At 37.3% G+C, this 13,613-nt stretch overlaps 1 protein-coding gene across 4 annotated transcripts in view; it reads right to left on the bottom strand.

Annotated features, from left to right (window-relative positions):
- The window catches only part of d4 (double PHD fingers d4), a 131,870-nt gene extending 125,603 nt beyond the window's left edge, over positions 1 to 6,267 (bottom strand). For all 4 annotated transcript variants that reach the window (XR_014126811.1, XM_081725544.1, XM_081725545.1 and 1 more), the window contains exon 1: positions 5,973 to 6,267. Coding sequence is in view for 3 of the 4 variants with exons in the window: in XM_081725544.1 (XP_081581670.1) it covers positions 5,973 to 6,025 (53 nt within the window). In the remaining variant the exon portion in view is untranslated. The remainder of the gene's footprint in view (positions 1 to 5,972) is intronic.
- Between the last annotated feature and the right edge of the window lie 7,346 nt (positions 6,268 to 13,613).

Here is a 13,613-nt window from a genome sequence, read left to right as displayed (position 1 = left end):
GAGCAAAACTGAGAACTTGCAGAAGTGTTAATTGCATCCAAAGTTCGTAGAGTAAAGGTTTTGGGGTACTATGTTTTATACCAAAGTTTAAATTGTTCGAAAAGTGGGAAGCAGCGTTGGGTTAGAGTTTAAAATAAACAGTACTGCCACAGTTCAGTAAAAAATGGACCAAATGTCATCGTGTAAAATTGAGATCTTTGAAGAACAATCAGTTGACTAAATGATTGCCATTTTGAATGGTCACCTCCACAAGAAGACATCCCTCCTTTTGTGAATGATAAAACAAGTTCAAGACATGCTCGGCCAGAAAAAGAGTTTGTGTCCCTTTCTGAACGTACCAAACGACGAAAAGCTCATTTGCGGCTGCTCTTCAATGGACTGCTTTTCCCCCAACTTGAATTGGTTTAAGAAGCGAAGCAAATGTTGTCCCTACCATGGGCAGCTATTGATGATCATGGAGTAGATGACGATTCAATGTATTTGGACTAATCATGACAAAGGATATGATGACATCAAGATAAGAATGACCACTTTATGTACTTATAATTTTTACTTTTATTGGCATTTATAGTTGCATATCTTTACTTGTTAGGTTACGTTAATATTGGTCATATAACTACTTTGTTGTTTTTTTATTCATTGTGTAAGTAGTACGCAACGCAATTACCATGATCATAACATGCGCTGGTTTATTTTCCCGTTTTACAGATAATACATTGGTTGGGTACATTAATTTTGTATTCTAAGGCCAAACTCACATTTATTTTACACCGTCTTTTTACTAGCTGCACATGCAATTAGATAAAGAGCACATTGAACCGCTTCTTGGATGCACATTAACACCTGTCATAACTTCGTACTCGCTAGCGATATCCAATTCACATAAGATGTCTACATGTTATGTCTTCAATTTACAAACTATATATATGATTCGCGATTGTGGATTTCAAGATGGCTGTTTTCATTTTTCTGTGTCCTCCCCAATTTCTCCTCACCTCTATTTCTTTCCTACATTGTTCCTTTGGTTATATTTTGCAGTATTTGACATTTATGCGATGGTTTCCTCACTTTTGGACTACTCTGTAATATAACTGCGCGTATTGCAGTAGAGTTCATCGAATCACTTTCTCAGTAGTTGAAACGGATTTAGAAAGGACAATTACGTATAGAACAGTAGACAGACGTCCGTTAACTTTCACTGTTTCGGAATAAACTACTTTTGACCGCTTTTTCAAAGTTTCCGACCACTGTGTGGTGCTGTCTTCAATGGTTAACATTCCATGAACCGGTTCCAAAGCAGCCGAAACCAGCACTGCACCAGAAGAAGGTTCTCCTGAGTGTCTGGTGGACGCCTCTAGGCATTGTTCATCGGGAACTGCTACCAGCTGGTCAGAGCATTAATGGAACTGTGTACTGTCAGCAGTTGAGCCGTGTTCAAGAAAAACACAAAACTAAGCCCCACGTTGCTAGGATGACCCGGGACACCATTCTACGGCTTGGATGGAAAACACATCCACCATACTTCCTGAACATTGCACCGTCCGATTATCAACTGTTCCATTCCTTGGACAATCACCTAAGAGGACGCCAGTTCAAATCCCTCGTAGAGGTGATAAATGCACTTGATACCTTCTTCGCTTCACGGCCCACCAAGTTCTGCTGCGATGGAATCCTGGCCTTCGAGAACGTTGGTAGAAGGTCGTCGATGCTGATGGGGACTATTTTTGATCTTCTAGGTACGTCTTAGGTGACATGTCGATGTTCGAAGGTGGCGAGTGAAAAAACGACAGAGCTTTCTTGGTTACCTTTATAGATAGAGTCATCCCAAGACCCTCAGTGATTTTCAACAAATATGAATACCAAATATATTAATTTAAATAAAGATAAAATTCATGTTTTATAAAATAAATGGTTTTATTGTCGAATTTCACTTCCGATACTTGGTGCGTTTAATTACGGGGATTTCCCGAGCACTTGTTGCAAGATGGTTCTTTCCCGATAATTAGTTTAAAACAATTAACAAAGATATAATTCATATTTTATAAAGTAAATGTTTTAAAATGTCTTAAATGAAATTAAAGATCTTCCAGCGTAAAATAAATAGTTTTATTGTTGAAGTATTCACCTCTGATGCTTTCTGTGTTCAATTGCGGGAATTTTCCGAGCATTTCTTTCATGACGGGTTTCTGCCAAAAATGCACCTTTCTTTACTGTACATCAAAATTTCTACTAGCACGGAAATTGGACTTCAGCATTTGAAATAGTAAGTGTTACGCAATCTTCAGAACTCCGATCATTAAGTTTTTTAAATTTTTACGCTATTGCTGGTGTTCATTCTACAGAATGCTTATTTGAATAGTAGCAACAAATGACTGAACTAAACAGTTGTTGTTGTTGGAAAACCAAATTTTGCTGAAGAATACTTGTGTTACTATCACAGCTAAGAAATAATACTACTAGTTTTACTAATGTATATACATCTTTACTGGTAGTTCCGGCACCTGTGGCCTTAAACCCGTCAAACGTGTGAGAGATAACGTCCCTCGGCGGCGTCGAGCACACCATTCACGAAAAGTATTTTCAAAAATATAAAATTGCATATTTTACTTCAAACAGGCTATAAGAGCAAGGTTCTAGATTACTGGTCCCCCTTCCCATTGAGCAGTAATAAAGACAGAAAACGTGCCCTGCGGGTCTCTAACCCGCTTTCACTCGCTAACGCTCATTCGGCAATACTGTATGAGTTAAATGTATAAACTTTAGTACAGAAAGAAACCTACCCAGCTACCCATGGGGGACCAGTAATCTAGAACCTTCCCGGCTATCAGCATAATCCATACATTAATTTGTTCTATAATTATCTCAAGCTAAGTTTCTTTATTCATTCAGTGCATTCAGAACTTTATACAGGTCTAATGTTGAATGTTGTTTTATACCTTAACGTAAAAGCATCTAATTCACCCAAGAAAAGTTCCAAATCTGATAAAACCACTTTCAATGTGATCACCTTAGATGTACCAATAATATGCTAACAAAAGCTGAAAAATCCACGTGGGTTTCAAGGTGAGTTTTTTCAGGAGGGTCCAACCCGGCTTGGGCAAATCCTGTACTTTCATGCTAGGAATCACCTCTTACAGTTGATCGGTATAGATCATTAACACCCTGTATATGTATTTAATATATTTGTAATAAACCTCTTCTTTTCATGGTAAGAACGGGCATTTCAGCAAGTCGTTAAGTTAAAAAGGTTATCCGTCCTAACGCTACGTCCTTTGTAACATTTCCATTCTCTCCATAGGTACATGTTCTACCTTCCTTCGTGTGGGAATTGTATCGTTCATACCTAAGTACAGATTTGCATTCACTTCATATTTAACTTCTGCATCGGCTAGTGCACAAAACTTAATGTGACATTTATCTGATTTGTTTCACATGAACTGAATGAATGAACATCTACATCTGGAGGGAAACAGCTGCTCATCAACGGTCAGATTTTCACTAGGTTACGTAGCAAGTAACACAGTTTCCAATAAACTTATTCTAGATATTAGATACTAAGCAAAAGTTGTGGCCTTGCTTCCTCTGTGCTCTGGTTACTTTGTCATTGAATCTCAGGATTTTCATAATTTATTTGAATCTATTTCTCGACAACGTTTGTCTAGCGAAAGGAGGACCCCCACTGAGTATTACACCACGAAGTCCTAATTCAGCACAAATGTGCAAAACAGAAATGCGTCGAGTTCCTAGAAGGAAACTGACCAAGTCATTTTGAAATACCCCCTTGGTGTCTATCTCTGTACATTTCTTTATATTACGCAGAAATGGCTCATTAGCAGAAGCCTGAGGGCAGTTATAAACGAGTTTTCATAAATACCTCGTTTAGTACACTCGATAGTTCTACTAGCTCACGTAAACTTCTTTGACTGTAAACTTCTGAAACTTGGAATTGTTTGAGTCTCAATATTAATAACCTTACCCATACCGGGCAAAGGAAATTAAATGTTCAACCATTGCGGACTACTACTTATTATTATTATTAATATAAATTGATGTAATAATGGTCTCGTGTAGTGAATAATTACAACCATATATATATATATATATATATATATATATATATATATATATATATATATAAAGTTAAAATGAGAAGTCAAATGACAGTAACCTTTAAAAAAAAAATTAAGAAACTCAAATTACATACAAACATACTACGCCATGAAACGCCAAATCACAGCTAAGAAAACAAAGATAGCAATAATTTGTTAAAATTCTTAAACCGTCAAATGATGGGTACCGGAGAAACCAGTGTCTGTGATCCCCGAAATGCCCTTTAGAGTAAAGCAGATAGATGATGGTAAAATTAAATTGTGCTCTCCCCTGAGAATCGAACCAGGGTCCACTGCATAAAATGCACACGCACTAGCCATTAGACCAATGGATACGGGTTGCGAGTCTAAAAATCCCAATGAGTTTGGTACCAAAAAAGACAGAACTTACGGGACATCGTAAGTTTTGCCCTAAAATGGGACATTTAGGCGTCCCGTTTGAGAATCAGGAAAAGAAAGGGACAAAGGCTACATAATCGATCATACTGCTATTGGTAGGAAGTGTTCTCATATTACTCAAGATTTTGGTTGCGATCCTAGAACTGCGAGGAAGTTGCTGAATCATCATGCGGATACAGAGAATGGTTTAGGTCCAAAGCCTGAAGTGGAAGACGGCAGGAAACATCAGCAGACCAAGATCAGTAGACACATCCCGCGCGGGCCTCAGCTTCGACCTGCCCTGACTCGGATAGATAGCATTCATAGTTTTGACCACCTAGCACAGGTTGGTTTGTATATTTCGCACTAGCTTTTATGCCACACACCCGGATTTATATGCAAATTGTAAAAAGATTGTAAATTTTCAACAAATACTTCTGGTAGCCCCCTTGAATTTTATCTATGCCAAGTGAGATATTTTCATGTCACCCAGGGAAACCTTTTAGGGGACAAGAAATAAATTAGTAAATGAATTATAATTTTTCAACAATTCTTTCTAGCGGTGCTCCAAAAGTAAACCATTAGATTTTTTCCGTTATAATTACATACTCTCGCGTTTTATAAATGTCATAGGTAAGACCAACATATGGTCTAATTTTTTGTAAGTTCTTCTTTTAAAATCAGAATTCATATTTCTTCCATAAATTTTACAGAACTGTGCCCCCATAAAAAGGGATGGGTTAAGTTTAGTTACCCCTCCGCTTTTTATAAAAATCAGGAAAATTTACAAGAGAAATGAGGTAAGAAATGATAATTTGAAGTTTTTATTTGATGTTTAGGAATGTAAGTTCGGCAGGATAGTTATGTTTAATACGAGAAAAGATATGTGGAAGTTAGTACTATTTGCCGGATGCGGAAGGTTTCAGCAGCATGGTGCTTGTAAAATATGGCGAACAGGTGTAACGGATGCGCAAGAATAATGAAGAAAACCTTTTAAATTTTTGTGAAGCCCACGGAGTAATGAAGTCAAGTGAAATGTAAAAAAGTTTAATACTTTGAGCACTGCTTTTTGTATGTTGCAAAGTCCAAGGGCACCTTTAGACTGGAGGGGCAACTCTAAACTTAAGCCAAAGGGATAAAACCTTTATCTTTTTTTTTTTAACGCTATTGCTGTATTTATGTAAAATCTTATACTCCCCAGGAATCTTATACTGTACACTTAGATTCTGCACCCAGGAATACAATTTTTCCCGTGAGACAATTTCTAAAAACAAGTAAATATGACATTGATTTTTGTACGGTTTTGGATTGTTAATTTGCACACAAAAATTTGTTCATATCACACTTAGAGATCTCGTATAGCTTAGATACAATACTTAAAGGATCAAGAATGTGCATTCATTACAATTTATTATTATAATCGTTTAAGTTGTTTTTATTCAGCTTATATCACTGCAAAATCCGTGATATAATTATGTTATTTACCTCTGTATTTTATTCAGAACGTTGACGTTCCCAACAACAACTCCTGACGTCATTTTCAGTTCCTTTATAATGCCGGTGAAAAAAGTCTGTTAACTGGAAAATGATGGAAAAATTACCCTATATGTTCCATATTTATATGTTTTCAGATATGGCGTTCGAAGAAACACAACTTCATTACATTTTCACCAGTTTCTACAAATTGACTAAGGTAGAATATCACTAAATAAATTACAATTGGAAACCGCACCAGAACTATAACATCTCCAATGCACTCACTGATGCCAACTTGCACGTTTCCACATGCCTGCCCAAATTTTCCCTCATTTCTGAAAAAATTCCCACGTTCCGAAAATCGATGAAAATCAGCTATAGCCTTGTACGAAATTTTACTATAAGTTCATTTTTTAAAAAAATACCGCAAGCGCAAATGCTAACTGCATGTCTATTTTAGGTGCGTCATTTAGGGCGGCAGGAGAGGGCAATTGCCCCCCCCAGGGGTTTGAGGAATAAATATACTTTAATCGATTGTCTACTAATACACTAGTACAAAACGCGAAATTCTTATGACGATGGTGCTCTTTCCCTTTCAAGTGAAGTCTGAAATGACGCCCCTGGTCTATTTACAACAATACAAATAACATTTCAACTTTCATTTTATGCGGATAGAGTTTACTAAGGAATAAAACTTCTTTAATAATCTTCAAACAGCTTGATACCGCACGATATGTATAAATCTTGTTTGTTGTAATATATATATATATATATATATATATATATATATATATATATATATATATATATATATATATAGGTGTCGTCCCGTGTTGTACAGTTAGTATTTTCTGCCTGAAATGAGATCTAACACACAGACAACATTTAGTGAGTCATGGCTTATATTTTACTTTGTTTGTATTTTAACGTCATTTCAAGCAGAAAATATTCTTTTAACTTTCGCAGTGGAATATGCAAGGCACAACACCAGTTTAGCGAGGTTTCTAAATTTAGTATTTGAACTTGCCATTGAATACACTAGCGTTAGGAATTGCTGAGTAAGTTATTCATGCAATATAGGCACCATGAATGGTATTGCTCAACCATTAATCTAAAATATTATGTCCTGAAACCACAGTATAGTTTTTTTTTTTTTTTTTCAGAATATTAAAAAAATCCCACGATTCCAGCTTTTTATGTGTATTTTCCCTTTCTCCCACATAATCAAAATTGTGGCCTGATTTTCCCCTCGACAAGTGAGCTTTCCCTAGAGTTGGCATAACTGAATGCATTAGTCGAGGCGTCCAGTTGACTCACGATTCGAGGCTCGAGCCAGGGTTGCCAAATATAGACCTGAATTATGCTGAATTTTTGTAAATTATGCCAGATTTTCAAATTATCTTTCCGCACTAATTTTAAAGACCAGGCCCAACTTATCTTCATTATTTTAATGAAATGATTTAACTGTATTCATGTACAAAAGAACTAATATGACGCTGTCACGTACTTAATGAAATAAATTGGTAAATAGCACACTAAGATATATATATATATATATATATATATATATATATATATATATATATATATATATATATATAGGGTGGTCCTTATTTATATTTTGAATTCTGCGAACAACAACTGCCGTACATGTTTTTCATATAGCTTAACAGGAAGCATAAGGATGGGAGTTACTGATACGTATTTTTATCATCGTTGTAGGAAATCAACATGATGGGGACAGGTGTCAAAATTTCGTACATCGTGGATGCATTTCTCAGTACTGGAAACTCCATTATCACAGCACAACGGCGTTTCAAACAATATTTTAGAAAACGGATAGCATCATCCGATAGATAATACTTCGTGCTGTTGGCAACTCTCGTGAAACCGTAAACGCGTACAAAAAACGGTCCCCTGGGAGACCTCGAAAATCGCGTACTGCAATAAACACTGAACGTTTGTCCAATGTTGTGAACCGAAATCCAAAGAAGTCAACCTGGCAATTCTATCATTAAGAAAATCTTCCACGTAACAGCGTGAGGCAAATCCTTGAAAATGATTTTCAACTATATTCATACAAGCTACAGGTGGTGCATAAATTGTTCGACCAAGAAGAGGTTCAATGAAACCACTTTCTATAATTGGCTAATCAGCAAAGGTGATCACTTTGTATAACACCTTATTACGTCCGACGAAGTTCATTTCCACCACAGTGGTTATGTCAATAAACAAAACTGTCAGAAGAAAAAAAAATCAGAATTGAAGATAAACAAAAAAAACTGTTGATTTTGGGCTAGACAAAATCCGCAACTGTCGTATGAAACTGTGTGGTGTGCACTGAGCATAGGCGGCGCCAAGATTTTGGTAAATGGGTGCAGGGTAGCATGGAACAACATATCCTAACATTGTTGCCATAACGCTCTGCACTATCGAGCCTTAAGGTCTCAAAAATAATCCCTATGTTTTACTTTAAAAAATAGAAAAACACGGTATGATAGCAAGTAACCTATGGGAGACTTAAGAAGTCAGTCAAATATGTCCAAAGATAGGAAACAAGAAATATACAAAATAGAAAGGACTATTGTAGAAAATCTGAAAATCGAAGTTAATGTTGGAGCAGTTGCACCCACTGCGCCCACTGTGGTGCCGCCTATGGCAGTGAATAATGCATGTATCACGCGTCACTATTTTTGAGAATGAACATAATGGGTGATATCAATAAAAATAAGTAACTACTCCTGAGAAGTCCTGCTCGAGAATCGGAGTAACTACACCTGGAGTAATCTCCTCCCTCAATTTCGTATCAATAAAACAAGCCACTACTCAGGTCTAGTCTGCTCCAGATTTATGAACGTTTACTCGCGCTTCCTCTGCACGTAGCACTGAGTCGTATCAATAAAAGAAGTGATTACTAATTTCTCCCATTCATCGCGCAGTCATTTCGTTGTTTTTAACCTATGGCGTGTATCTTAAAAGCCATGAAACGGGCAAGTAGCAACGATAGCTTCAATCAAAGTGCATTTGTGGATATTCTAAAAGAGTTTCCAGTGGTACTTTCAAAGTCACAACTACCAGAAAGTAAACGAAGGAAAGCCGAAAGTTTGAAGGTAATTACACTGAAATGCAACGAAATATCAAATACATCTACGACTGAGACACAAATTCAAAAGAGAATCTTTAATATTTGAGCGAGAATAAAACAAAAATAAAAAAGAAGAAAAAAAACGGGAAAGAAGAAAGTAATATTGAAACTATGCGAATGAACCTATTTGAGCTGACGGATGTTGATTGGAATCCAGCAATATTAAGATTAACACGACAAGCGCATATCACGTGTTGTCCAAGGTCTTTGTAGATTGTTTGGCTTTAAGAACGAAATCAGACACTTGGCTCCTTTGTTTTCTTTTTAATAAAGTCCAGCCACCCACGTCATAAATCACGTCCATCTGATTGCGTTTTCCACACCATACGTGTCCCATTCTCATGTATACACCCTTTCTATCAACGTTGAGTTGAGTTGATTATTAGTTTAACGTCCTTTTCAGTAGCGTGCCTATATGAGACAGAACCCACTGATTAACGTGGAATCCAAACCACATGAGCTCCTGCCGGGAATCGAACGCGGGTCTCCTATGCCAAAGGCATGTACGCTAACCGCTTAGCCACGAAATAGCTCTTCCTATTAACGTATTACTCTCCAAAATACTAGGTTTCTTTAATGCCACTTGTGTATAGTCAAGTGCTCCGGTAGCACCCGGAAATGTATATTGTTCTTGCCACTCTGCCTTTGCTGTTTGTATATTACGCACACTTCCGGAAACAATCCATTTTCAGGTAGTCATAGACAGTACTTTGAGCCACACCAGAATCCCCTGACATTCCGACCTTGAATCCCGGATCACTCACGTAACGCAAGAAAACCGATTTCTCTGTAAATTGGGGGGGGGGGACATTCAGATGTAGAAGGTATATATATCAGGATTTTAAGACAAATTGCACTCTAATTATGCCAAATATTGTATATTCATAAATACAATAGGGGGTCCACATGAGCTTTAGGGGGCCCGGGTCTCCTGGCCCCCACAGGATCGGCACCCTTGAAGAAAACCCGCATCTTTTCATCATTACGTAGTCCACCACCCCGAATTTCGGTTGATTCTCCTTATAAAATGTCGTGCTAATCACTACATTTTCTTTCATAAACTTATAATGCTTTTTGTAATCTCCATTTCCAACATTTCTATGCAGTTTATAAGTTTTTCTACGTAGTAAAACAATCATATACTCTGCCATATTTCGCACGGAGTCACCTATTTAGCTTGCTCCACAAATTTGGAGAAGTTACTAGCATCACAGAGGAGTCTTTGATTTTTATTGATAGCCTATCAAACGCGTAGTAGTTACTCGGCTCGAGAACAGAGGTGTGGTTACTTCAAAAGGGCGGGGCTTCTCCGAGGTCAGCCGAGACGACTAGTGCTCAGCTCTCTTTTTATTGATACCAATGCGATTAACTACTTCAAAATTGGGCGTAATGAGTAACTTCTCCGTTTTATTTATATCACTCAATGACACCGCCCCACTCACCGCTGAGCAGTACAACACAAAATGAGACTCCTTGGTCTAGAGATCTGGTGAACAGGTAAGAAAAATGCACGAACAACACTTCCCTTTTGAAGTCTAATTAAAAAAAAAAAAAAAAAAAAAAACATTATCCCCAGTTTAGCGTTTACGGAGAATATTTTTACAAAATGTTACGTTTGATGGTCAATCAGTGGACTTTTATATGCATTCACATTGTATCCCCTGAGTTGCAAAATGATATACCTCCAAACTCACTTCATTTGTCTACCATCCCCAGATTAATAGAACAGTTTATTATATCAGAATGTGACATTTCTACTTGTATCCATTCTTTTCAAACACGAAGATTATGAAGGAATGGATCTACTGTATGAAATAGAATTTTAAAAATCTCATTCGAATTTCTATCCTCCCGCAGTCCACACCAAGACTGTAGCACAAGAGATGGACTTCTTGTTTTCAAACAAGATAACGATCCTCATTATACTTCTGAGATTATAAATGTAAAAGTTATAAAAATTCAATTTTACAACTTAATATACATTTACTGAATATTGAACTCCCTCGTTGCTATATGAGTTTAGCGTATGCGTCTTCGGTACGGGAAAGCGCGGTTTGATTTTTGGTCAGGGGCGGACTGGCCCACCCTGCTATCCTGCAAATGCAGGGTGGACCCCCCAAACAGGTGGGCCCCCTCCACCAATTTTAAAAAGATGTGCTCAATTAAACCTACCAGCATCAAAAATATGGCAGGGTAACTCCCGCACACTTGTGTTTTGCATAAAAAAGACTTAAACTTTCATGAACAGACCTTATTCTTCTTCACGTTTATCGACTTGAAAAGGTTCCGTCTATGAGACAATCAGGCCCTAAAACATTGCGGGGTTTGTGATACAGCAGCTGTTAAAAACGAGCACGTTAACTAACGTCCGTGAACTTGGCCCCCCACTTTGAGCACTAACGATAAAATTAGTCTCAATCGTTAGTGCATCTTAGTGCACTAACCCCTAACGTTAGTGTTTAATTAGTGTAGGAGCTACAAGTAAAAAACCTTTGGGGGGCAAGTTCACGCTGCCCCCACTTCAAGCACTAACGAAATAACTACTGCCATTCATTAGTGCATCGTTAGTACTTCCTAGTGCACCAACCCGTGACGTTAGTGCTTCATTAGTGTAGGCTCTAGAGGCAAAACAATGGAACACACTGGCCCTTCTATTTCAAGCACTAAGGAAAGGAATAGTGCCGTTCGTTAGTGCATCGTTAGTGCATCGTTAGTGCTTCTATAAAATACTAAAAGTTTCGTTAGTGCTTCACTATTAGGGTGATATAGCCAATTATACGTCACAAACCTCCCATAAGAAATGCATGGGAAATTTTTCATTGCGTCAAATTACCACCAAATTCAAAAGCACTATTGACCTCTTCTAGTGCAATCGTTAGTGCATCGTTAGTGCTTCTTACTGCAAAAACCGCTAACGTTAGTGCCTCATTACTGTAGGAGTTATAAATAAAAAAACATTTGGGGGGCCAAGTTTACGCTGCCCTCCACTTCAAGCATTAACTATAAAATTAGTATCATTCGTTAGTGCATCGTTAGTGCTTCTAGAAAACACTTATAGTTTCGTTAGTGCTTTAATATTAGTGTGATTATGGCTAATTACATGTCACGAAACTCCCATAAGAAATGCATGGGAATTTTTCATTGCGTCGAATTACCACCGAATACAAAAGCACTAATGATCTATTTTAGTGCAATCCTTAGTGCATCGTTAGTGCTTCTTAGTGCACCAATCCTAACGTTAGTGTTTCATTAGTACAGATACTACAAGTAAAAAACTCTTTGGGCCTAGCGTTAACTTGCCCCCCCCCCACTGTGAGCACTAACGAAATGATTAGTACCATTCGTTAGTATATCGTTAGTACTTCTACAAAATACTAATAGTTTCGTTAGTGCTTCACTATTAGTGTAGATATAGCCAATTGTAAGTCACGAAACACCCATAAAAAATGCATGGGGAATTTTTCATTGCGTTAAATTACCGCCAAATTCAAAAGCACTAATGATCTATTTTAGTGCAATCTTTAGTGCATCGTTAGTACTTCTTAGTCCACCAACTCTAACATTAGTGCTTCATTAGTGTAGGAACTACAAGTAAAAAACCCTTTGAGTCTAACGTGAACTTGCCTCCCCCCACTTTGAGCACTAACGAAAAGATTAGTGCCATTCGTTAGTATATCGTTAGTGCTTTCAGAAAATACTAATAGTTTCGTTAGTGCTTCATTATTAGTGTTGATATAGCCAATCGTATGTCACGAAACTCCCATAAGAAATGCAAGGGGAATTATTCGTTACGTTAAATTACCGCCAAATTCAAAAGCACTAATGATCTCTTTTAGTGCAATCGTTAGTGCATCGTTAGTACTTCTTAGTGCACCAATCCTAACGTTAGTGCTTCATTAGTGTAGGAATTACAAGTAAAAAACCCTTTGAGCCTAGCGTGAACTTGGCCCCCTCACTTTGAGCACTAACGAAAAGATTTGTGTCATTCGTTAGTATATCGTTATTGCTTCCAGAAAATGCTTATAGTTTTGTTAGTGCTTCATTATTAGTGTAGATATAGCCAATTGTAAGTCACGAAACTTCCATAACAAATGCATGTGGAATTTTTCATTGCGTTAAATTACCGCGACATTCAAAAGCACTAATGGCTTCTTGTAGTGCAATTGTTAGTGTATCGTTAGTGCTTCTTAGTGCACCAACCCTAACGTTAGTGCTTAGTGTAGGAACTACAAGTAAAAAAAAATTGTGCCTAGCATGAACTTGGCCCCCCAATTTGAGCACTAACGATAAGATTAGTGTCATTCGTTAGTTTATCGTTTAGTGCTTCTAGAAAATACTAATAGTTTCGTTAGTGCTTCAGTATTAGGGAAGATATAGGCAATTATAAGTCACGATACTCCCATAAGAAAAACATGGGGATTTTTTCATTAGGTCAAATTCTCACGAAATTCAAATGCAGTAGTGGTCTTTTCTAATGGCATCGTTACTGTTTCGTTATTGCTTGC

Source organism: Thermobia domestica, chromosome 9, assembly GCF_964235325.1.
Source record: "Thermobia domestica chromosome 9, izTheDome1.hap1.1, whole genome shotgun sequence".
NCBI classification, from domain to species: domain Eukaryota; kingdom Metazoa; phylum Arthropoda; class Insecta; order Zygentoma; family Lepismatidae; genus Thermobia; species Thermobia domestica.
The sequence above is the reverse complement of the archived record's forward strand: the minus strand, read 5'-3'. Positions and strand labels throughout refer to the sequence as shown.